Source organism: Eucyclogobius newberryi, unplaced genomic scaffold (assembly GCF_026437365.1).
Source record: "Eucyclogobius newberryi isolate DKJ021-1_F unplaced genomic scaffold, fEucNew1.0.hap1 SCAF_11, whole genome shotgun sequence".
Classification (NCBI taxonomy): domain Eukaryota; kingdom Metazoa; phylum Chordata; class Actinopteri; order Gobiiformes; family Gobiidae; genus Eucyclogobius; species Eucyclogobius newberryi.
Window position 1 is genome coordinate 5,510,742 of NW_027315735.1, and position 27,441 is coordinate 5,538,182.

General features: G+C 40.2%; 2 protein-coding genes across 2 annotated transcripts in view; one reads left to right on the top strand and one right to left on the bottom strand.

Moving 5' to 3' along the window:
* elovl6 (ELOVL fatty acid elongase 6) overlaps positions 1 to 27,441 on the bottom strand; it is a 557,878-nt gene that overhangs the window by 457,208 nt on the left and 73,229 nt on the right. The window lies entirely within an intron of this gene.
* The window catches only part of gpm6aa (glycoprotein M6Aa), a 26,111-nt gene continuing 10,199 nt past the window's right edge, over positions 11,530 to 27,441 (top strand). Inside the window, exon 1 of the mRNA XM_072435176.1 lies at positions 11,530 to 11,828. Within this exon, the coding sequence (XP_072291277.1) occupies positions 11,792 to 11,828 (37 nt within the window). The 5' untranslated portion in view covers positions 11,530 to 11,791. The remainder of the gene's footprint in view (positions 11,829 to 27,441) is intronic.

Consider the following 27,441-nt stretch of genomic DNA (forward strand, 5'->3'; position numbering starts at 1 on the left):
GATTTAACACTTATGCCATCACACTTTAGTAACACATAAGTAAGTGCAGTGGTGTGTTTTGTTGGCTGATTCACACTAACTCTCCTGCATGTCTCCTGCGGCGTCGCCCTCGAGGACAGGTCTGCCCAGAGAAGTGCTCCAGTGGCTGCAAAACCTCCAACTGTCCCTCTGCCCCAGGAATGTGCGCAGGTAACAGGCTAAACTTTATTAGCATGTGTGCAGGTAACAGGCTAAACTTTATTAACATGTGCGCCTTAACAGGCTAAACTTTATTAGCATGTGTGCAGGTAACAGGCTAAACGTTATTAGCATGTGCGCAGGTAACAGGCTAAACTTTATTAACATGTGCGCAGGTAACAGGCTAAACTTTATTAACATGTGCACAGGTAACAGGCTAAACTTTATTAGCATGTGCGCAGGTAACAGGCTAAACTTTATTAATATGTGCACAGGTAACAGGCTAAACTTTATTAACATGTGCGCAGGTAACAGGCTAAACTTTATTAGCATGAGCGCAGGTAACAGGCTAAACTTTATTAGCATGAGCGCAGGTAACAGGCTAAACTTTATTAGCATGTGCGCAGGTAACAGGCTAAACTTTATTAGCATGTGCGCAGGTAACAGGCTAAACTTTATTAACATGTGCACAGGTAACAGGCTAAACTTTATTAGCATGTGCGCAGGTAACAGGCTAAACTTTATTAATATGTGCACAGGTAACAGGCTAAACTTTATTAACATGTGCGCAGGTAACAGGCTAAACTTTATTAATATGTGCACAGGTAACAGGCTAACCTTTATTAGCATGAGCGCAGGTAACAGGCTAAACTTTATTAGCATGTGCCAGGTAACAGGCTAAACTTTATTAACATGTGCGCAGGTAACAGGCTAAACTTTATTAGCATGAGCGCAGGTAACAGGCTAAACTTTATTAGCATGAGCGCAGGTAACAGGCTAAACTTTATTAGCATGTGCGCAGGTAACAGGCTAAACTTTATTAGCATGAGCGCAGGTAACAGGCTAAACTTTATTAACATGTGCACAGGTAACAGGCTAAACTTTATTAATATGTGCACAGGTAACAGGCTAAACTTTATTAACATGTGCACAGGTAACAGGCTAAACTTTAATAGCATGTGCGCAGGTAACAGGCTAAACTTTATTAACATGTGCGCAGGTAACAGGCTAAACTTTATTAACATGTGCACAGGTAACAGGCTAAACTTTATTAGCATGTGCAGAGGTAACAGGCTAAACTTTATTAGCATGAGCGCAGGTAACAGGCTAAACTTAATTAGCATGTGCGCAGGTAACAGGCTAAACTTTATTAGAATGTGCGCAGATAACAAGCTAAACTTTATTAACATGTGCGCAGGTAACAGGCTAAACTTTATTAACATGTGCACAGGTAACAGGCTAAACTTTATTAGCATGTGTGCAGGTAACAGGATAAACTTTATTAGCATGTGCGCAGGTAACAGGCTAAACTTTATTAGCATGAGCGCAGGTAACAGGCTAAACTTTATTAACATGTGCACAGGTAACAGGCTAAACTTTATTAATATGTGCACAGGTAACAGGCTAAACTTTATTAACATGAGCGCAGGTAACAGGCTAAACTTTATTAGCATGTGCGCAGGTAACAGGCTAAACTTTATTAGCATGTGCGCAGGTAACAGGCTAAACTTTATTAACATGTGCACAGGTAACAGGCTAAACTTTATTAACATGTGCACAGGTAACAGGCTAACCTTTATTAGCATGAGCGCAGGTAACAGGCTAAACTTTAATAGCATGTGCGCAGGTAACAGGCTAAACTTTATTAGCATGTGTGTAGTAACAGGCTAAACTTTATTAACATGTGTGTAGTAACAGGCTAAACTGTATTAACATGTGCACAGGTAACAGGCTAACCTTTATTAGCATGAGCGCAGGTAACAGGCTAAACTTTATTAGCATGTGCCAGGTAACAGGCTAAACTTTATTAACATGTGCGCAGGTAACAGGCTAAACTTTATTAGCATGAGCGCAGGTAACAGGCTAAACTTTATTAGCATGAGCGCAGGTAACAGGCTAAACTTTATTAGCATGTGCGCAGGTAACAGGCTAAACTTTATTAGCATGAGCGCAGGTAACAGGCTAAACTTTATTAACATGTGCACAGGTAACAGGCTAAACTTTATTAACATGAGCGCAGGTAACAGGCTAAACTTTATTAACATGAGCGCAGGTAACAGGCTAAACTTTATTAATATGTGCACAGGTAACAGGCTAAACTTTATTAACATGTGCACAGGTAACAGGCTAAACTTTAATAGCATGTGCGCAGGTAACAGGCTAAACTTTATTAACATGTGCGCAGGTAACAGGCTAAACTTTATTAACATGTGCACAGGTAACAGGCTAAACTTTATTAGCATGTGCAGAGGTAACAGGCTAAACTTTATTAGCATGAGCGCAGGTAACAGGCTAAACTTAATTAGCATGTGCGCAGGTAACAGGCTAAACTTTATTAGAATGTGCGCAGATAACAAGCTAAACTTTATTAACATGTGCGCAGGTAACAGGCTAAACTTTATTAACATGTGCACAGGTAACAGGCTAAACTTTATTAGCATGTGTGCAGGTAACAGGATAAACTTTATTAGCATGTGCGCAGGTAACAGGCTAAACTTTATTAGCATGAGCGCAGGTAACAGGCTAAACTTTATTAACATGTGCACAGGTAACAGGCTAAACTTTATTAATATGTGCACAGGTAACAGGCTAAACTTTATTAACATGAGCGCAGGTAACAGGCTAAACTTTATTAGCATGTGCGCAGGTAACAGGCTAAGCTTTATTAGCATGTGCGCAGGTAACAGGCTAAACTTTATTAACATGTGCACAGGTAACAGGCTAAACTTTATTAACATGTGCACAGGTAACAGGCTAACCTTTATTAGCATGAGCGCAGGTAACAGGCTAAACTTTAATAGCATGTGCGCAGGTAACAGGCTAAACTTTATTAACATGTGCGCAGGTAACAGGCTAAACTTTATAAACATGTGCACAGGTAACAGGCTAAACTTTATTAGCATGAGCGCAGGTAACAGGCTAAACTTTATTAGCATGAGCGCAGGTAACAGGCTAAACTTTATTAGCATGTGCACAGGTAACAGGCTAAACTTTATTAACATGTGTGTAGTAACAGGCTAAACTTTATTAACATGTGTGTAGTAACAGGCTAAACTGTATTAACATGTGCACAGGTAACAGGCTAACATTTATTAGCATGTGCACAGGTAACAGGCTTAACTGTATTAACATGTGCACAGGTAACAGGCTAACCTTTATTAGCATGTGCACAGGTAACAGGCTAAACTGTATTAACATGTGCACAGGTAACAGGTTAAACTGTATTAACATGTGCACAGGTAACAGGCTAAACTTTATTAATATGTGTGTAGTAACAGGCTAAACTTTATTTATGTGTGTAGTTCAATTTCACATGTACGCAAGGAACAGGCTAAACTTTATTAACATGTGCGCAGGTAACAGGCTAACCTTTATTAGCATTTGCGCAGGTAACAGGCTAACCTTTATTAACATGTGCGCAGGTAACAGGCTAACCTTTATTAGCATGTGCGCAGGTAACAGGCTAACCTTTATTAACATGTGGACAGGTAACAGGCTAACCTTTATTAAAGGTGCCATAACATGCTTTTTTCACGTTTCGTAGTCTATCCTAAGTGTATGATTGATAATAATAAGGGTTGTGCAACACCCTTAACATAATAGTTAAGAAATATCACCCAGACCTTGGACCCCCTCACCAACCCGGAAATGCAAACGGCTTGGTTTTTATATTCGCCCCTACCCTTGCGAAGAGCGATATGGCTCCCCCGCCCAACCCGTGACGTAGTCTCAGAGCGCGTGTGTTTGCCCCGCCCACCCGTGACGTAGTCTCAGAGAGCGCGTGTGTGCCCCGCCCACCCGTGACGTAGTGCGTGCCCCACAGCTGTTAGCTCTGCGGTGCGTGCGAGTGAGTGAGAAACGATAGAACTTCAGATCAACACTACTTTGAGACTAAATAAATCTGGTGTTTATTCTACAGCGTGCGCAGAACAGATATATCTATATATCTATAGATCTATAGATCTATAAGTCTTATGTCCATCGCGTTCTTATTTGCTGTTTTTTTGGTATCGGATAGAACTTCTCTCCGTTTATTGTCCCGGTTGCTGCATCAACTGCCACATAAACCTTCACCATTGTTATAATAGTAAAGAGTGCGATATCATTAATGAAGTTTTGGGCCTCTTTGAGCCGTGTTTCGTCGTAAATCGAAGCAGTAAAACTCCGGGGCTTGTACTGAGACACGGGAGCCTGCAGCAGCGCGGAGCCGGGGGGAAGGAGGCGGGAGGTGGGTGGAGAGTGGGAGGGGGAGGGTGACGCGTGCCTGTGGTTATAACGCGGTCTTTCCCCACCGCCTGTCAGTTTGGAGATTCGCGGAAAGGAGATAGTCTGTAATATAGCTAAACACTGCGGGAATCAATCAAAAAAACACTCTGGGTACATATATGAAGCACAAATAGCAATGTAAGGAGGTTAAAAGCTCTGAAAAGTCGATTTTGCATGTTATGGGACCTTTAACATGTGTGCAGGGAACAGGCTAAACTTTATTAGCATGTGCACAGGTAACAGGCTAACCTTTATTAGCATGTGCACAGGTAACAGGCTAAACTGTATTAACATGTGCACAGGTAACAGGCTAAACTTTATTAGCATGTGCACAGGTAACAGGCTAAACTTTATTAATATGTGTGTAGTTCAATTTCACATGTATGCAGGGAACAGGCTAAACTTTATTAATATGTGTGTAGTTCAATTTCACATGTATGCAGGGAACAGGCTAAACTTTATTAACGTGTGTAGTAACAGGCTAAACTTTATTAACATGTGTGTAGTAACAGGCTAAACTTTATTAACATGTGCACAGGTAACAGGCTAAACTTTATTAACATGTGCGTTATTTTTATTGCATATGTTTTTATGTGTCCTTACTTTTTTTGTAAGGTTAGCCTCCTTCTCCTAGTTTCCATGGAAATGTTCATTTCACCAAAATACCCCACATTATGGTATAAAACCTATCTCCATAGAGAATGTCGCGTTGGCCTAAAATGTTTAAACATAACATAAGTATTTTAATGTAACATTACCATTAATCTATAAATACACTTGCTAAATATTACACTAAAATGTAATTTTGTGTAAATAATTCTCTATTTCCAGAGACTTTTCCAATGGTTACCTGGTGGCAGACATCTTCTCCCGGTTTTACCCCAAAGTCTTCTTTCTGTATTCATATAAAAACGGAGCGGCTCTGTCCATCAAACAGGACAACTGGAGGCGTATACAAAAGGTGGGCACTGGACAGTGTTGCAATGCCTATAATAATTCATGCAAAGAACTTTATTTGAAAATGTTTAACTTACTGTATCTTTCAATTCTGACTGGACAATGCACTTGGAAATGGGAGCGGCTGAGAAGCTGTTGACAGAAATATACGCCATTTTGACTAAACAGAGGTAAGTATGAACTAAGACTGCCAGAATACCTGTTCCTTTTACTACTGCCCTCTTTTACGAAAAATGTACTGAATTGATGTGTTTTTGACTCTAAATCTGATAATTGCATTGGAATTCCAACAAGATAACATAATCATATATATGGTAGTATAAACTTGTTAAAGTATATAGTTTTGATAACAAAGGGTGAATTCAAGTAAATTGGTAAAAAAAAAAAAAAACTATACAACTTGCAATGTTTGTCCACTTTCTATTTGTTTGAAGTATTATTATACATTTTAATAATAGATTAGAAACTGTCACCTGAAACATCCCAAAAATTCACTCTTGTGTAAAATTACTGAAATGTTTAATTCAATAAATGATTAATTGTTCATTCAATTATTTCATCATACTTTAAATGAATTACACATTCAATAATTCATTGCGTAATCTTAATTCATGAATGACACACAAAATCCTCTATATTCAAATGACAACAATAATGCCTTTGTGATTAGTGCCACCACTTTTTTTAGGTTTGTTAGAACACATATTTACAGGTTTTTGTTTGCACAGTTAGTTTACAATGCCAAACTATTGAGCTCATGATTGATTGCAGTGCAGCTTTTGGGAGTGTCTTGAAGTCCCAGTGTGACCTGAGCACAGACGGAGAGAGGAGAAAAGAGCAGCAGCACAGGGCGTGGCCACACTGCACCGGTGAGACAGAGTGTAATGTCATTGTGTGTGTTTGTATGTTGTTTGCAGTGGAATTGCAAATGTTTAATGTAACGTGTTAAGTACAAGTTGAAAAAGGGCAAATATCATTCCTTCTTTTTTTTTTTACTGTATGCCACTAATGATGTATTTTATATGTTATGAAAAAAATAACACTAGTGTCTTACAGATAGTAAGTATTCTGAGATAGATCATGGTTCTTTACCTATTACTCTTTGTTAGTAGATTTAATCTGTGTTGCCCTCATAGAGAACTGTAAATCATAAAGTAGATATTTGAAGAAAATATATAATTAGAGATGTGAAATGTATCAAAATTAATAAAATTGCAATATATGTTTTAGAGATTTGAAAGATTTGAATCTCAAGTATATTTCTCTATTAAAAATTATAATTTCAGAAATAAATTAATAGTACCTATACCATAGAATAATTTGAAATGTCTACTGCTTTTGGTTTATTTTACAGTTCTATCATATTTTATGGGAAACTTCAACACAAAAACAAACATTTACAGGCATGTTTTACTTTTTTTTTTAAGGATTGCAATCACATCATCTGAATGGCATCTGATAATCCCAAACAAGCACAATATATTTATACTAATATCAATACAGCGGTCTGATATGCAAGATTTGTCCTCAGTGTGTCTTCGTAAACAGACTAATGAGACTAGAGTTCATTGGAAACAGAAGAATCTTGAAATTAGGGGCGTAGATGTAAATGTGTTTCAGTGGATAACTTCATATTCAGATTAAAAACAAAAACATGACATCAGTGATAAATGTACAGATGTTAAATCCCTAATTAACTCATTCATCAAACGCAAACTTGTTTTTCTTGTTTCCACAGAGCTGCTTCCATCACCAGGTCCAGACACTGTTCCCTTTTAAGGAGATCAAAGTGCACCAGCCAATCAGACGCTACACGCAGCAGTAAAACACTATACATGTGCACAGGTAACAGGCTAAACTTTAATAGCATGTGCGCAGGTAACAGGCTAAACTTTATTAACATGTGCGCAGGTAACAGGCTAAACTTTATTAACATGTGCACAGGTAACAGGCTAAACTTTATTAGCATGTGCGGAGGTAACAGGCTAAACTTTATTAGCATGTGCGCAGGTAACAGGCTAAACTTTATTAACATGTGCGCAGGTAACAGGCTAAACTTTATTAACATGTGCACAGGTAACAGGCTAAACTTTATTAGCATGTGCGCAGATAACAGGCTAAACTTTATTAACATGTGCGCAGGTAACAGGCTAAACTTTATTAGCATGTGCACAGGTAACAGGCTAAACTTTATTAGCATGTGCGCAGATAACAGGCTAAACTTTATTAACATGTGCGCAGGTAACAGGCTGCACCAGCCAATCAGACGCTACACGCAGCAGTAAAACACTATACAGTACAACACAACTATACCATGTGGTCTTATTATGTCTGTCACCAGGGGGAGCCATTGGTTGTTAAGAGTAGTGTGGCGAGGTATTCAGCAGAAACAGTTAATGACCAAGCCTTTCTCTGTTTATACACAGACTCTGATTAGGGAGCGGCTGAGATAATACACAAAGTCATGTATCAAGCTTTATCTTTGAAAATGATGGGCCAGGAAGGTTATTTACTGACGCATGGGAACACTATGTTTTCTGAATCTATCACTAGGAGGAGTTATGTCATTATCTATTGACATGTTAATGTCAAGAATTGATTACAATAGTTAATGCACAACATGTGGCCTGAATGTGTTACACTGGTGTTCGGTTTGTGGTGTACCAAATGTCTGGTGTTGACATTTGGTATATTTTCTTTCTACATCTTGAGAAATAAGTGCTACAAAAATCTCTGTAATGTTTGAGTCCATTTATCAGTCGACTAACATTTTTTAGTTATCGTTATTTTATTTCATTTTATTCTAAGGGACAAAAGAAAAGATACAGAGTGAGTTAACTGAAGATTTTAAAGTAAATTGAGTGTTTGAACTATGTCTTACATATAAATACACAGTTACTAGTACTTTTCTGTACCAACAGTTGTTTTTGCATGTACATCTGTGCAGTTGTAGTCTTCTGTGTGCAGTTTGGAGATACTTAATAGTTATGATTGCTTTTGCGTGTCTTGATGAAGAGGATTAAATTGTATGCGTTCTTCTGTCTCATACAGTAACACAACAGTATGTTATACACAGTGCGATTGGCTCTTTAGAACATCTAAGATTACTTCACTCTTCTTTGCTGCACTTTATAATTTTTCTGGTGTTTGTCTGTTTGTCTCATGAATTGTTTTACTGCTTTACCTGGAATGTTCCTTTGTATAATACAATCTTTCCTTTTATGTATTAAATTACATGCATTTCTATTGTTTTACAGCATTTTGTGGAACATCCCATGCAAAACTAAAACAGCTGCACGGAGAATAGTTGTTTTAGGAAGTGTTTTGGCCACATACACAACAGGGAACAAACATCTCTACCAAGCAGCTAAATCAACCTGTGGAGCGCTTTATTGATGGGCGCTACACGACGCAGCGTGTGTAGGCCACAGATAGCAGCCGCAGAGGAAACAATCAACAAAAACAAGACACTGTTCATCAGAAAAGACATGTAATCAGGAGAAAACACCGGCCTAGGGCTCACTCTTGTGCTTGTATGTTTCGGTTTACCATTTCTGTTAGCTGTTTACATCATTGAGTTATATCTAGAGCCCAGTTTCCATGGCAACAACAAGCCCATCTTGGAGCACCACCAAGAGACTTTATAATGAGCTTACAGTGAGCACCTTGGACTAGGCTTCACAGGCTGAAGCCGTCTCCCAACATACTGCATAGATCAGAAATTAAATCTGTTTTATCCAAGGAATTACACGATACATATTCATTTAATTTATTTAACCAGGTAAAAAACATTGAAATTGAAATCTCTTTCAGGGGGGATTTAGGCTAATGGAGGACTCATATGCACATTATAAAACCTTTACACATTTTCACTAAAACAAAGAACAAAACAGTGTTATTGGAGATTGAAACAGGACAAGAACAGACAATGATTCAATACCAGTTTGTTCAGTAAAACAGCTTTATTTTGTAATTTTGCAAAAACAAAGGACCATTTAGATGTTAAGTCAGCCTGTGGAGGACAGACATGCAGATATGATCAATTATTAACAAATATCACATTATCATCAATAAATAATAACATTAAAATATGCTAATTTGCATAATTGTAATAACTGGAATGCTTAATGACAGACGACTGTGAAGAGGTGCACTTAAGTCATACTGTGAATAATTGAAGGCTATAATGTAATTGAAGTGCAAGTAAAAGTAGTAGTGCCATTGTCTACTATTATTACCAATACTACTTCATAACTAATTGATTTTGTGGTATAAAGTGTCACTTATGACGTATATTCTGATCCAGAAACGATACTGGACCGGATACTGGTTCAGAGTTAAAGCCAAGCTATTTACTAGCTATTGTTGGCCCTGAACGTCCCATAATGTACCCATAGGGAACTTTCTTCTCTACATTTGCTCTCCAGAGCTTGACCCAGCTTTGGTGAGGAGTATTTATACCTACTGTGCATAGCATTTTAGATCATTAGTAGAAATGTTCATTATACAATTTGTTTTTTTAGTTACATATTTGAAAGGGCAAATAAAACCACCAATTAAGACATTTAAAAAAGATAAGTCCTGAAAAACCTGAATTGATGGATCCCTTGTTTCTATATCGTAGTCCTCTTCACAACATTAAACTTTGATGGTGTGGTCCATTCTCCATCTGCTCCTGTCACACATACACACCACAAGCATTACTATTTCAGACATCACAGAGAGAAATATGCATGATGCTTCATATACACCTAAGTGTTAGCTTTTATAATGCAGTATTGATTTTACATTTCAAAGCCCATTGATTTTCTGGTAGAAGTAATTATCAACATCAAGACACTTTAGACATTGCATTAAATAATACTGCATGGGATGAGTGCAAATCCATGAGCATTAATCTTTGCAAAAACTGATATCTCTGTTTTGAAATGTTGTCACAAAGTTGTTTTTTTATACCAACTTCTACACATATTATGATTAACAACGTCAGGCAAACGTCATGTGCAGCACAGACTGTCCATTTAGTCCGAAACATCTTAGTTTTATCTTTTAAATCATTTTTATTGCACTAAAACAGACTTTAAATTTTAAATTGTTGTTAAGTGTCTTGCCCAAGGACACAGCGGTAAATTGCACTGGTTAGAGGTATGGACCGAATTGTCGACCTTTGTGTTTTGGGGCCAACACACTAGTCATGGGGCCACTGTTGCTACTATAACTACACTGTTCTGAAATATATGATTCTTGTATTACCAGCACTTGATTGAAAAAAAATTTACACTTGCAACTTTCAAACAAGGACATCAGGATTTTTCGGTATATTTGGTATAGCATTATTTTACATCTTGTTCATTGTAAACCAGTATTGCTCTAAAAAAATGTAGTAATAGAAACGAGTCCATTTACTTCCTGTTTAAACCTACAGAACTCTTCATAATTCAAAATTTGACAGGAGCAAGCAGCAGATTTCCATTTATGTGCTCTTATTAATCCCAACTAAGTATGGAGCAGTGGGCGGGGATAGGGGGTAGGTGAAAACATGCAGGGATCAATTGAAATACCACTCCGAATCAACTAATGATGACAAAACACCAAATTTCAGCTCAGTCAAAAGCTCATAAAATATCTTTCCCTCCCAAAATCAAACAATCAACAATAATGAATGAACATGTCGGCAAATACCCACACGCACAATCTAATCTGTGACACGCATTCCCATGATATTCAATAAGACTTCACGGCTCATCGCATCACTGACTCGCCGTGACTAACCATATTAGGACAATCCCATTTTCAAATCAGATGTTCGCCTCTTTCTTTTCTTTTTTTTTTTTCTTTTTTGGTTGACTTGATGCAGTAAAGGAGGAGATGCTGCGACCGTGAGGAGGGGGCCGTGGGTTCAACCATTCTGCCTGCGTTCATGGGGGGTTTGGGTGGGCTTGGTGAACAGTAACCGCTAATATTAATATTCAATGTTCAGCAATCTTTTCTATCTGTTACTTGCTGGTGTTATCTTATTTTTCCCACTTATTATGCAGCATCCCTGGACATATGACCTTTTTGTTGAGTAAATGCACTGCTCCATGTCCTCACCCCTCCTCCCCTCCCTCCCTCACTCCCCCTTCTGTCTTCTCCACTGTGGTTATTTCAGCACTTGCTCTCGCTCGCTCGCCTGTGGCTTTCAATGGACAGCACCACAAAGGCTTAGAGAGAGAGAGAGAGAGAGAGAGAGAGATCCCATCCTTCGCTCCCATTAGCTCGACACGAAGCTACAGCGATCAATCCAAGCTACATTTGAGGGGAAATACCCAGAAAGTATAGCCCACTTCCTGGATCGTGCGGCTTTTTCAAATAATATTGGTCGTTTTGAAATCAGTCCTAAAGCTTTGCAATGGAAGAAGATCTGGATGAGGGGCAGAGCCAGAAAGGTAAGACTTTTTCAGATTTGAGATTTGAAATGTTGATTTGCTAAATGCGGGGACTGATTCAACATGACACATTTTAAATGTTTATGTTTTTACAAAAGCTTGGACTTGCTTGTAATAGCTGTTTTATTGAAATGAACTGAGCAAAACAAAAATGGAATCAAGGGAACTGTTAATTCATTATCTGTTTAATTACACCACAGTTTGATTTACAACTTTGCAGATTTGATCATATAAACATTATTGTATTGCCTTGGTTGTGGCATGTTATGTTTAATCAGACAAGCTGCTTACTTCAACTGCTTATCTTTTCAGTGACTACTCTTTTTTTTTTCCCACATTGAATTATGTCATTTTTGGGATTATCTTCACAAGTGGCGTTGGGTTTGTGGTGGCAGGATTCTTCCCAACACATTTGGCAGGCTGCGCGTTGTTGGTATTAAAGGAGCAGCTGTTCTATGTGGTCCCTTTGTCTGCGGAGGGGCCTCACGACACGAGGGTGTGTTTGGGTTTGAGGGGGGAAAGGGGTGTGCACCTCCCCACAGACGGCCAGACGAGTCTTTGTTTGGCTCGGCGAGGCTTAGCGTGCCCGTCCTCACAGCTGAGAAAAGCCCGAGCGACTGCACAGAAGCGGGTCTATGTGTGCAGAGGAGGATTGGGGAGTGGTCTAGGAAAATATAGTGAGAAGGTTGTGATGCCATTTAGGAAAGGGTTAAGTAGACGAGGCGAGACACACAGTTTCAGTTTGGAGGTTTTGGGTCAGATTTGAAAGGAGACGTGTAATGCTTTTTTCAGTTACTTAGTTTTGAAGGTAAATAGTTCATCAATTACTTATTCATTGTAAAATGTGATTATGATGTAAAATGGTTTAATAACAGAAACATTGTCCATTGACTTTGTTGGGAGAATTCAAACAATATAATTATCTCAACAACTTCCTGTTCAAAACTGCAGAACTGATTAGCTCCGCCTCTTCATAGTGACATTTGAACAAACGCATGTTGTTATTTACATGTTATATTTTTGAAAAGTGGCTATGTGACATTTTATAACTCTACATGTGTCACTCTTAAGTTTTCAAGTAAACACAACTAAGGACCCCATAATAGGTAGTTTAATCAAAAAGATCTGAAAGCAGTGCCACTCAATAATACACATCTTAATTCATAATTAATTCAAGAGCAAATAGTTCATTAAGAATGATTCAGACTTGGTAACCACTTAATTAAGGGGTTAGTGTTAGGAGTTAGGGTAATATTTAAAAAGCCTGAATCATTTTCAACTATTTGTTCATTATGAATTAAATCTTTTTTCATTATTAAACCCATTACAAATGTCTCCCAAATTCCTCTTTCTAATAGTATTTGTATTTTATGTGTCAACAAGTTTAACCAAATATTTTAAACCTGCTTCCAACCATTCCAACACAACTGGAAACATGAAATGCTAAAACAACGTTTTACCTTTATAACATTAATCCAAAGAAAGGTTTTCTAAATGAATGGCAAGCAGGCAGAAGTGTCTTGCCCAGGGACACAATGACAGTATGCACTGCCAGTAGTGTGAATTGACCCAGACACTTTGGGGTTAGAGGATGCACTGAAGCATTGGACATTTTTAAATCTATACCATCCATAACTATATTAATCAAAACTTGCCTTAAGGTGGAAACTGTGGTGGTGCCATATGAAATCCATCACTTACCAGTATTTATCTCAGGAGACAGTCCGGGCTCCCTCTGTTCGTGTCGCTAACATGCACTCACACCGTTGCCATGGCACTGCTGAAGTGGAGTCAGGATGTTTTTGGCTCTTCTGCCCTGGCCTCTGCTGTGGATGACATTTGACTCACCCAGGAGCGTGTGCCGTGAGGAGGGTCGCCTGCAGCGAAGAAGGATGATTATGTTTTACAGTCTAATTACCCAATTATGCTATTATCCTTTAACAGTATCTTTATTTTTGTTTAGTTCCAAACATGGCCACAGAAAGAATTAAGGCTGTAAGAGATTCATGGGGACGTAATTAGTCAAAAACATCATCTCCAAATCCAAATAGACCAGAAAATAGTTGCAACCTGGTTTGAGGGGCAAGACAAGTCACGGTGATGTGGGAAGGCATCCAGCACAAACACCTGCAAAGATCTTGTGGCTAGTTTATTTTGGCAAACCTTACTGAAATACGGAAACTCTGATATATGATTGCATTCATGGCTGTGGTGTTCCAGATGAATCTGATTTAGGTGCATTAGAGTTTAAAGAGTGCAACCACAATACTCTTTCATAAAGATTGATTATTAAACATGACAAACTGTGCTCCCTGCAGAGCCTGAGCAGGAGCCACATCAGGGCATTCGTTTATCAGGCAGCAACATTATTGTTAATTAGGCCCGAGCGCCACAAGCTGGCGATAGGCCTAATAATCTCGTAAGGCCGTGCGAGGCACGGCTGCGAAAGTGCGCACGAAATCGAGCGCGAAGCGCTCGCCCACTTCCAAACACTCACTAACGCACTCCTTCACTCATGCACGCCCCGTGCATACTAATTAGTAGTAGGAAAATGGAACATTACCGTTGTAAACGGGCGAAGCCCGTGCAAAAGTGCGCACTAAACGAGCACTTTACATTGAGATGACGACCGCGAAGCGGTCGTCATCCCCATATAAAGCACTCATTTGCGCTAAGTAGCTCACGAATACGTTCCCCATGTCTTGCATGTTCCGTGCATATAAGCATGTAATGCAAAAATTGAACATTATTACTGTATAGAGGGCCAAAAACACAAAGTGGGCGGAGCCCACTCAAAATTAACGAAAGTACCCGTCAGTGACCAGGGACCCATACCATGAGGTAGGAAAGCGCGAGCGCTTTCCGAAAATGTATAGTTTATGATATTTGAAAAATGGAAAACATTGTTTTCGCATCGGAATATTTAGGCCCGAGCCCCAGCAGGGCGGAGGGCCTATTGCTCCCGCAACGCTGCCGAAGGCAGCGTTGCAACTGTCTGACCAAACATGCGGGCACAGCCCGCATGTTTGGTACCCCGTCGCCCCTGGCAAGTACAGTGAACCCATGCCGAAGGCATGGATCATGCATACTTACTCCTGCTATGACAGAAATAGTCAACAATTAGTGAATGGGCGTAGCCCATTCACTAATTGTTGACAACAGCAGCGCGAAGCGCTGCATTCCTCCAAAAACCCTCCTGGCATCGTCCCGTACGCGAGAATCCATGCCGCAGGCATGGGCCATGCTTGTATCTGCTCAAATCAATGGAAGTCTATGGGGAGTGGGCGGGGCATCCCGACGGAATAGGGAGTGACGAGCGCGTAAGCGCTCGTAATGATGATTCCACCCCATGGCGGCATCGGGAAGGCTTAGAGCTTTCAAACGATGTATAATTTGTTGTTATAGTGGAAACGGCTATATTGTTTTTGCTAAAAAAATATTATTATTTTTATTATTATTTTTCTTGTTCTTCTGCTTTTTGAGCTCTAATTTGACCCCCTGAACATGCTCAAAAACTCACCAAACTTTGCCCAAAATTCAGAATCGGCGAAAAATTTGATTTTTTCTGGGCCATTTCTTTTTTCGTTAAAAAATGGCGCGACAGCGCCACCGACAAAAGTCAAAATACATTGCGCCTATGGGAGACGCCCCGAGGTCAACTTTGGCGTAAAGCTACGAAATTAGGGACACGCATTCCTCTCGTGAGGACAAAAAAAAATATTATTGTGGCCACGCCCCCAGACTTACCCTATGGCTGCCATCTTCCTTTGAAAATGAAAACACGCTGTGTTAGCCATTTTGTTCACGTGAAACTTTGACGAACTCCTCCTAGGGCGTTTTGCCCACCGACTTCAAAATCGGCGGACGTCCTCTGGACAAGTGGGGCATCTAAAGTTATCCAATTTTTTGAGATACCTTTTACGGTCTGTGTGCGGCGCAGCCGCAAAGTTGGACAACTTATTTTGGAATATTGCAGATCTAAAAATTGCTCCCATTTGATCAAAACCAGTCCGATTAGGACCAAATTTGAATCAGTTGTTAAACTTTCTAGTTTGGACCAGTTTAGGATGACAAAATTGAAATGGGCGCGATAGCGCCCCCTACAGAGTGACCTTTAAATTAACATTGAAGGTCAAAAATTAGTTTTACCAAAATGTTCTAAACTTTACCCAAAATTCTATTTTGCCGTCCCGATCAAAAAAGCTTATCAGACAAATGCCTTAATTTTTACGGCGTAGTCGTAGCGATGACAGAAACCTCCCATGTTATCCCTATGGGAAAACCGCAAAATGTCTCAAATATCCACATTTTTATGTTTCACACTTTAACAAACTCCTCCTAGTGCGTTTTGCCCACCAACCTCAAAATCGGTGTACGTCCTCTAGACAAGTGGGGCATCTAAAGTTATCCAAATTTTAAGGATAACTTTTACGGTCTCTGTGCGACGGAGCCGCAAACGTTTCCCAGAATTCTGACTATTTGGCCTTCAGAGTGGCCTATAAACAATATAGTTTTTCCAAATGACATGATATTTTGAACAAAATTCTAATTTGCCATCCTGATCATACAAGTATGAGAGCCAAAGTCATTTTGTACGGCGTAACCGTAGCGATGACAGAAACATCCCATGTTATCCTTATGGGAAAATCGTAGAATCGCTCAAATCACCACATTTTTACGCTTCACACTTTAACGAACTCCTCCTAGGGCGATTGCCCGATCAAGCTCATATTTGGGGAAAACCATCTACACAAGCGGAGCATCAAAAGTTAGTCATATTTTGATTTTAAGTGGTATGGTCTCTGTGCCGTGGAGCTGCAAATATACGGTCACAAATGGGAAAACGCCAAATCTTTAAAATGTTCACATTTACGCTTCACACTTTAACAAACTCCTCCGTGGGCAATAGCTCGATCAAGCTTTACTTTTGGAAATATCATCTCCACAAGCGGGGCATCAAAAGTTATCCATATTTATATTCTAAGTGCTACAGTCTTTGTGTGGCGGACCCGCAAATAGATGTCACAAATGGGAAAACAGCGAAATCTCTAAAATGACCACATTTTTACGCTTCACACTTTAAAGAACTCCTCCTAGGGCGATTGTCCGATCAAACTCATATTTGGAGAATATCATCTACACAAGCGGGGCATCAAAACTTACCCATATTTTGATTCTAAGTAATACGGTCTCTGTGTGGCGGACCCGCAAATATATGTCAGAAATGGGAAAACAGCGAAATCTCTAAAATGACCACATTTTTACGCTTCACACTTTAACGAACTCCTCCCAGGGCGATTGCCCGATCAAGCTCATATTTGGGGAAAATCATCTACACAAACAGGGCATCAAAAGTTAGTCATATTTTGATTTTAAGTGCTACGGTCTCTGTGCCGTGGAGCTGCAAATATACTGTCACAAATGGGAAAAACGGCAAAACCTTGAAATGTTCACATTTACGCTTCCCACTTTAACAAACTCCTCTGTGGGCAATAGCTCGATCAAGCTTTACTTTGGGAAATATCATCTCCACAAGCGGGGCATCAAAAGTTATCCATATTTTTATTCCAAGTGTCACGGTCTCTGTGCGGCGGCGCAGCAAATTTGACTGACACTTGTGTTCATTTGCACTGGATTGGCCATGTCCAATGTGTCGCCGTCTGTCAAGTTCTTTTTTAATTCAACACAATAAGGGCGCCATCTTTATCAAGTCGAAAGCGCAGAGTCGGAAGGCCGGCGGCCCGCGAGGGCCGTTGGATGCCGCTTGCGGCTTTAATATTCTTTTTCTTTCTTCTTTCTTCTTCTTCTCGGGACCAACCCCCCTATTTTTCACCCAGTGAACATTGACGAAAAGTCACAAAAATGTTCACACCTCTAAAAATCATGCCTCTCTACATTCTGGCTATATCCCTTTTCTAAAATAAAAAAATTGGCGCGTCAGCGCCCCCAAATGTACCAAAAATGCATTGAGAGATCGGAAATGACCCAAAAAAAATCTGATCGTAGAATCATGAAATTTGGCGCAGAGGTAGATGGTGACAAGAGAAGTAAAAAATATTATTACGGCAACGCCGTCCGCCCAACCAAATGTCGGCCATATTGCTTCAAAAATGGCTAAACATGACTTCGGAGTTTTTCCAAACGTCGTACTTTTACGAACTCCTCCCAGGGCGTTGGCCCTAAAAAGCTGAAATTTGGTGAAAATGCTACTGAGGAGTGGGACATCAAAAGTTATCCAAATTACAATGATACCACTCACGGTCTCTGTGCGGCGAAGCCGCAAACTGTAGCTAGAATTTCAGAAATCTCCCATATTTAAAATTTCTGCCGTTTGCGCAGATAAAGTCCGAATTGCGTCAAATTAGAATCAGTTGTTAAACTCTTTGCCCTAAACCTACTTGAAGTGAAATAAATTCATTTGGCGCCACAGCGCCCCCTACAGATTTTATATGGAGGTTAAATGTTTAGTTTTGCGAAATTATATGAAATTTGACACACAACTCAATTTTAGCATCCCCATCAAAAAAGTCAATGAGACCCATGTCATAATTGTTATGGCGTTGCCGTAACGATGACCGAAACCTTTCATGTTATTCCAATGGGGAAATCGCCAGAACATGTTTACACTTTAGACTTTCACAAACTCCTCCCAGGGCGTCAGCCCTATTAACCTGAAATTTGGTGAGACTCATCTTCAGAACCATCAAAAGTTATCCACATTTTCATTCAAAGAGTCACGGTGTCTGTGCGGCAAAGCCGCACATTTTGCCAAGAATTCAAAATAAAATAGCTTTTTGATGTTAAAACAAAGGGGAGAAGATGTGACAGCGTCACAGATTCAGCAGTAGATGTAATAAAAGGACAATTGGGGCGCGTTAGCGCCCCCTCCTCTTGCGGCGTGGCGGCGGTGTGGCGGCGGCGTGGCGAGGGCCGATCATTGCCGCTTGCGGCTATATTTTATTGTTATTGTTAGAGAGAACAATAGTTACTTGCATGAGCCAGTGGCAAACAAGCAGAAAGTGTGTGCATTATGTTTATTGTGTGCGCCTTTAGGGTCTGTTTAATAATGTGCTTAGTATTAAAGGGGACATATAATCATGTTATAACGGTGTCTGAAGCCGGACTTTGACCCAAAACGTCCCATGGTGTTGTGACTCAAATACAACGCTCGACTGCTACGTGCAGTGAAGAATACTTTCTAGTAACAGAATACTGTACTATATTCTGAATACTGAATACTTTCACCTTGAGCTGCATTATATCATAATGTGATACATGACAAAGGATTAAACAAGTTTTTTTTTGTTATGCATTTATTTATAAGATAAGAGAACATTTATCACAAATTAAAGAAGGAAACATTGCAAATGCTCTCACTATAAGACAGTTTGCTATTTTAAGTCTTTTAAGATTAGAATCTTTATTTTTCCCACAATTGGCAAATTTGTGACACAGATTAGGTACCAAAACACAGATTAGAGGTGGATTAATAAAAAACGTCCTTAAATCTAGTCAAAATGTAAAAAAAATAATAGAAAAAATACACACTCTTATTTATAGTAAGTGGCTATGACTTATTTTAGTACGTTGTTTAATGTACATGTATTTAGTAACTTCCCAACACTGGCCACATGTATGTTTGAGTTCAGTTGAGTTTGAGTCCCTGTAGTGGGAATTAAATGTCTGTTTTCACCTACCCCCTATATCTGCCCACTGCTCAGTACTTGCAAATATTTAAAAAAAAAATTAATGAAAGAATTACCCACTGCTTGATATTGTCAAACGCCACAATGCCACTTATTCAGCTCCGAACCAGAAATAAATGAACTTGTTTTTGTTATCAAGCTGTTTTAGATCAATATTAAGATTTACAATGTACAAAGTGTCAAATCACGATCCAAATAATATGTATAGTTTAATACTAAATACAAATGCAACAGGCTTTGGGAGTGAAATACTGTATACATCCAAACCTATAGTTGACTTGTGCATCGTGTATATTCCTCACATATAATATAACATTCTCCAGCCTTTTCTTTATATCCTTCCCACTGCATCGGCGTTTCTAGGTGTGTGCGTATCTGTCAGCAGAACTGGCACTAATACACATGCTCATCCAACTGAGAGAGGCAGCCATGCAAACGCTGCTCCATTCCTGCGCCTCCAGATGAATGTGGCTGCTGAAGACGACACAAGAACTGTCACGGCACCTTTAGGAGCTTTTCTGTGGACATATAATACAAACAAAGAGGTATAGGCCGAAGGTTGAGCTGTTTATTTATAGTAGGATATTTTTAGAGATGATGTCACTGTTTTGTCATGTGACTTGGTAAATTTGAATATAAAAAGGGGGAGGGAATAAACTGACAGTGCATAACAGTAAAATGGCTGCATAGAATAGACATAATATCCAATTGAAGTTTAGCTTATAACAGCCTAATGTAATAAATTAAGCATAGTACAGGCTTGTTTAAAATGTTATACTAATGTCAAAGTAGCACATACTGTGTTTTGCTTGTTAGCTTTTGTAACCATCAGCTTGCAACAAGCTGATTATATGGATTTGCTAGCATGCTAATAAATAACGCTGCCGCTATTGATCACTTTGATGGCAAATGAGAACAAACATGTATGTGGTTCAATGAGTGAATTGGTGTTACAATAAAGAAAACTGTCATTTTAAAAAAAAAACTTTAAAACATAAAATTCCTTTCAAATCTTTCAGAAGCCAGAATGGAGTTTTGGTGTTATGGTAATGCTAACAACAACTAGCATGCTAGCACAGGATGAAATGCTTTATTATTTGGGGCTGAATGTTGCTTTTTACAATATGCACTGAGGCAAAACACATTTTTAAGAACATTTAAATAACATTTATTTTCTTGTGATATGGATACTACTTTAAATGTGATTATTTCAGTGTGACATGATGTGTCATGATGTGTCACATGAGGTGTAAGATGATGATTATAAACGTAGCATTCATTCAAAACTATTGTCTTTTGCACAGCACAAAGCCAAAGCAGTAATCCAGTCTAAATGAACACAGACAGACAGGTTCTTTGGTTCTTTGGTTCCATTGTCTCGCTCACACTCTGAGCCGTGATCCACAGACTGCCCTAAGATCTTGACATGATATTTCATCAGCTTTATGGTTAAATGAAGCATGTAGCAGTGCTCTGAACACTTTAGTGGGGTCATTGCTCACACTGTCCATCACAGGGCAAACTGACAGCTTCTACTGGATGCACAAGGAAAATACAGTAGAATGGCCTTATAAAAAATTGACCATAAAGTAACAGTCAGTTGTGAAGACATTTGTCCAACACCAAGGTCCAAGTTGACATTTCAAGTCTGCCACTACAAAAGACCATATATTACTATCAACACTACATTTTAAAACAATTCGCCTACACGTTTTAAAGCTTCAAATGGCCTTCCTATCACAAAGACTCCAACTCGAGTTCGCTCACTCCAGCTCGAGTTCGCTCACTCCAGCTCGAGCTCGCTCACTCCAGCTCGCTCACTCCAGCTCAAGCTCGCTCACTCCAGCTCGCTCACTCCAGCTCGAGCTCGCTCACTCCAGCTCGAGCTCGCTCACTCCAGCTCGCTCACTCCAGCTCGAGCTCGCTCACTCCAGCTCGAGCTCGCTCACTCCAGCTCGCTCACTCCAGTTCCAGCTCGCTCACTCCAGCTCGAGCTCGCTCACTCCAGCTCGCTCACTCCAGCTTGCTCACTCCAGCTCGAGCTCGCTCACTCCAGCTCGAGCTCGCTCGCTCCAGCTCGCTCACTCCAGTTCCAGCTCGCTCACTCCAGCTCGAGCTCGCTCACTCCAGCTCGCTCACTCCAGCTTGCTCACTCCAGCTCGAGCTCGCTCACTACAGCTCGCTCACTCCAGCTCGCTCACTCCAGCTTGAGTTCGCTCACTCCAGCTCGCTCACTCCAGCTTGAGTTCGCTCACTCCAGCTCGCTCACTCCAGCTTGAGTTCGCTCACTCCAGCTCGCTCACTCCAGCTTGAGTTCGCTCACTCCAGCTCGCTCACTCCAGCTTGAGTTCGCTCACTCCAGCTCGCTCACTCCAGCTTGAGTTCGCTCACTCCAGCTCGCTCACTCCAGCTTGAGTTCGCTCACTCCAGTTCCAGCTCGCTCCCTCCAGCTTGAGCTCGCTCGCTCCAGCTCGCTCCCTCCAGCTTGCTCACTCCAACTCTCTCACTCCAGCTCGCTCACTCCAGCTCGAGTTCGCTCACTCCAGCTCGAGCTCGCTCACTCCAGCTCGCTCGCTCCAGCTCGCTCGCTCCAGCTCGCTTGCTCCAGCTCGCTCACTCCAGCTAGATGACGACTTTGTGGATGACTCACACAAACAGGTGGCAGTAAATGTCAAGTGTCCTCCACACAGAGACTGTTGTCAAGAGCAGAAGAATCTAGAGCCAAACAAGAGCCAAAGCTTCAGTGGTTTTAGGAACAAGAAGACCAAAGACCAATATGAGCAATTAGAAAAGTTACTGTTTTTTGACAATGGTGCAGTGGGTGGAGCTTTCAGTTTGAACCTCACCCAAACATGTGCTTTAACAGTAAAAAGTAATACAAGAAGAAATGCAGTAAATATACTTTTGTTTTATTGTACAACATGTTTACTTTCCACCACTGGGTTAATGTAGACTTTATTGTCCCTGTAAGAAAACTCATACTTGCTGTTATATCTTTATATCCACAATGTTGGATTTAGGATATGTTAAGTTGATGGTGGAGGCTAAGGCACCAGCAGGAAACTCACCCTCCTCGGACCTTCTTGCTGTGAGGGGCTAAACCATTGTGCTGCCAATAAGTGCAAGGTGAATGCTTAACTTACTAAACGAGTCCAGGGAATGTATAAATTATGACCTTAATCATTGCACTTCATCTTCGACGCTAACAGTGATGCTGAACCACATCAAGATTTAAAATGAACCCTTAGAATCAACTAGAAACCCATGCGTCTGTTTGGGGAGTCTTAGTGAGCTGTGATAGTTCACCAGCCCTGCTCTTTCCAGCCCAGGAGAAGCCCGGCACTTCCTCCAATTGTTTTTGTGAACTTTGTTGGGGCTTTCACTGGAAAACTTCAGAGGCCAGGCCTATTGTTCTCCCAGAACCTGGAAAGATAAGAGCTGAAGCTGCTGAAAATATACATTTGTTCAACACAATAAGACTTGACTATGTGATATTAGCACTGCATTTCAATGAACACAGATCATTATTCCCATTCCAAGAAAAAATAGCATATTGCTACGTTCTCCGAGCAAAAATGCATTTTTACAAAGCCTAAAATATAAGGGAGTGTCTGCAGAGCCGCGGCGCGCGGCCGAAACTGCCATGTTATTTTTGTGCCGGCCGCGCACCGCGGCTCCTGAAACTGCGCCGCTATTTGACCGCGTTTTAGCGCCGTTTTAGACCACGCCGAGTTAGGGTCAGGGTTAGGGTTTAGGTTAAGGTTAAGGTTAAGGTTAAGGTTAGAGTTAGGGTTAGGGTTAGCCATGAGGCTATAAGGGAAATGCCGCCATCCCTGAAACTGTGCGGCTCTCCAGCCACGGCCTAAATATAAATGTATTGTGATTTAACAGTCAAAGGATGGTTTTAGCCATGTGCTGCCTCTGGTTTAGTCTTTGTTAATTTTACAGTTTGTTAAAAGTACAGTAGAGTTTGACAGGGACTTATTATGGTTTTTCAGATACTTAGTATTGGTTGCGTTCACGTTCATAATCTCAGATGGTAGACAGGGCCTGTATAACTCTGAGGGAGATTTACTGTTTTTGAAAGAAATATCCCAAATAAAAATCCACATTTTTTGAACCTTTTCATTATTCGTTTTGCTCATCATATTGATCTCATGCCTTAAAGTTCTTTCAACTGACAACAATCACGACTGTGCAGTTGAATAATGGCACCAGTTTCTGAAGCTATTGTGAAAAATTCTATATATATTCTATATTCATATATATATATATATATATATATATATATATATATATATATATATATATATATATTCATATATATATATATATATATATATATATTCATATATATATATATATATTCATATATATATATATTCATATATATATATTCATATATATATATATATATATTCATATATATTGTATATATATATATATGTATATATATATTCATATATATATATATATATATATATATATATATATATATATCCATATATACAATTTTAATATATGTATATATGTATTACTCAAACATGCAGGAATCAATCAAAATACAACTAATGATGAGGAAACACTGTTGTAACAAGATTGAACACAAAACATGTCAAAACAAACAATGACATGATAGTGAGGGTTAAGAGGGTCTGGTTACAAAGTCTTCTTATTCTTCTCATGTGTTCGCTCATATTTATTGATTCTATAGACATGAGGCATTGCTTTCTGCCTATATAGTAAAAACATTTTATACTTTTATTGTCATTATTAGATTCAAGGTGGTAGAACAATCCTCTATAAATTGCTTGGATTGTTCCTGTGAGTGTGTATTGAGTGAATTTCCCCAAACCTCTCTCTCTCTTTCTCCTCAGATTAGTCAGATGCTCAGATCCAGAGGAAGTCCTGGATGTCTCCTCTGCCCGCGGGCTCTTCTGACTAACTATTGTCCCAGTCAATTTGTTGGCGTACAGTAAAGTGGGTCAGGGCTCTCGTACCGGCGCTCTCTGCAGATTTGGAGCTGTGGTAGTCATGGTAACGGCACTGGTTGATTAAACATGTGCCGAGGAGTAGATGGGCTCGTCCTGGCTCCAGGGGTAAAGCACTGCACATTAAACACAGGAGAGAGCAGAGGCATGGTACTCTCCCACAGCCCCTCCCCCGTGTAACGTCTGCAGCAGAACCCACTGCTAAAGCTGCACCGTGTCACTTTTCTGTCTCCAATTGTTCAAAGTCACATCATTTTGTGACAACTTTGATGTTTGGGCTGTCAGCCAAGTACGCTGTGATTGGTTAGATTTTCAAAGTGGGTGTGGTTGATTGTAAACATTTTTTTTTTTGTGAAATTAATATTAAAAATACAATTTAATCCATTTTGATTAACATATAACAGTCAAAGCTGTATTGCCATTGAACTGTTGGCAATCTCCATAGCAACAGCTGTTTAAGTTCACATGGGGACGGAACTTAAGCAGCAGAACTTCTGACGAAGTATGAAATGTCTGAGCCCATTAGAAGTTTGCTTCACAAATTGCTTCAATGTGCACGTTTTTGTAAAAAAAAACACTGTATTTACACTAAAATAGTAGGCGGGGCAGCGCTGCCATGTTTGTTTTGGTTTGTTTTGGGCACTTCACCTTTGGCTCCGCCCAAACCACTTTGGATTGGACTAAATCTAAGATGAGGAGAAAGTCTGAGGTTGACTGCTCTTGTAGGTGGACGAAGTGCAGGGCTGAAGAACATGTGGCAGAAAGGTGGAGGGGAGAGAGTGCATTTATAGATTAATATCTTGAAAGCTGTACTTGGCAGAGACCAAAGTGGACAAGTTACAGTTTTCCTGGTATCTTTATTAAAATGATGACTTCATTATTATATGATGACCACATTATGCGCTGCTAACCCTGCTTCTCCTGCTAAAGCTGGCCTGGTCTGGCACAGATCCAGTGTGTGGAGCTGAAAAGTTCATGCTGGGATGAGAAGAGCACATGAATAATAAACACGTTGGCTTGTACTCGCCTGCAATGTGCCGCTGCTGAATAATGAATTCACGCTCCAGTCGCTCCGAGTCTGTCCACACTGACTCCATCTACAGTCACAACAGAGCGAGGAGACAAGGGAGGGTCAACTGTTCAGCAACTGGTCTCCACACGTCTGCAGACCCAGAGTAGTCTGTCTATGACCCAGAGTAGTATGTCTATGACCCAGAGTAGTCTGTCTACGACCCAGAGTAGTCTGTCTACGACCCAGAGTAGTCTGTCTACGACCCAGAGTAGTCTGTCTACGACCCAGAGTAGTCTGTCTACGACCCAGAGTAGTCTGTCTACGACCCAGAGTAGTCTGTCTACGACCCAGAGTAGTCTGTCTATGACAGTCTGTTGGAAGCATCTGTTTGATTTAAATCTGGGACAGAGACTTTGATCTGTTTGTGAGTTATTTTAGTTCACAGCAAAGGAGCAGAACACATTAAACGTGACATGTCAATCATGTCAGGACTGAAGGTTCCATCAGAACTCAGCTGTGACATCCCGCACACGCGGCTGATTAGCTGACAACTTACTGCCAACTATTTCACCTACCCCCTATCCCCACCCACATCCCTGTAAGCAGTTGTGGTTATTTGAAAAATTTAGAGTGACACATGTAGAGTTATAAAATGTCACAAAGCCACAAAAATAAAAGCATGTAGATGACAACATGCTGTTTGTTACTGTCACTATGAAGAGGCGGGGCTTATCAGGTCTGCAGTTTTGAACAGGAAGTCACAAAAACAAAGTGTACAATGATGATCTACTTGTGTTATAACAACTAGAAAACAAAAACATAATGTCACCTTTAAATAAAAGAAATACAAAATTGTGAACTGGATCGCTCAATTTATATATTATGAGTTATATATTATGAGAGACGTCAAAATATCTCTTGTGTCTTGTCTTGTGGAAAATGTTTTTAGTAATTAACCATAACTGAGGGAAGAAAGAGGGTCCAATGCCACATCTGGTTAGACTCTGGGAGACAAACCTGATACTCCCCGTGGAAGTTGCCTGGAGAGTTGCTATTAGCAACAAGCATGAGACTGCAGAACCCGCAGGTGGCTCGAACATCTGACAAGACAAACAAGCATCTTATCTATAAAAGAAGAGAGTTACGCAGCTTTAAAGTAGACACTGAAGATGGCTCTTTATGGACTGTGACGTATGGATTATGCCTGTTTACAGAGCACACACACATCTTACTGCAGGCACACAGTCTGCATGACATCACTGTGAATGTCTGTGTGTGTGTGCGGGGGCCGTACTGAGCGCGTGCAGTGCAGTCTGTTTGGTATTCCAGTCAGGAGCCCATCAGAGGAGCCACAGCAGCCTCCTCATTATACTGTGGTGCACAAATGAAAAGAGCACAGAGGATAGAGTTTACTCATCCTCCATCATAAACCGTCAGAAACATCTCATCTGTCTCTCTGTCTCCTTCACCGTAACGAAAGTCTGTGGTACACCTCTTTGTTCTGGGCTGTGAGCGTCTTCCTTCAGGTCAGCTGTACAGGGCCGCAACAACTGAAGTGATTCATCACAACTCATTCATTATTTAAATAATCGTCAAACTCATTCAGTAATCGGACGATCTGGTCGATACGTCAGTTCCAAAAAGTGGCCCCGAGCTGAGAAGTTTTATGATGCAATTGCATGATAATGATGTAGAAAATGTGTAAATTTTGTGTATTTGATTAAAACACTCCATAAATGTCCTCCACCAGGATCCTCACACGGCTTGACTTTTCATCATGACTTTTGAATTCTAAACAACTAATCGATTAAAGGCGCAATGGACGATTTTTCGGCGATTTGAGAACGCAGGCGGAAGTGCGCATGCGCACTCCCCCGTGCGGACTGATACAACACACACGTGTG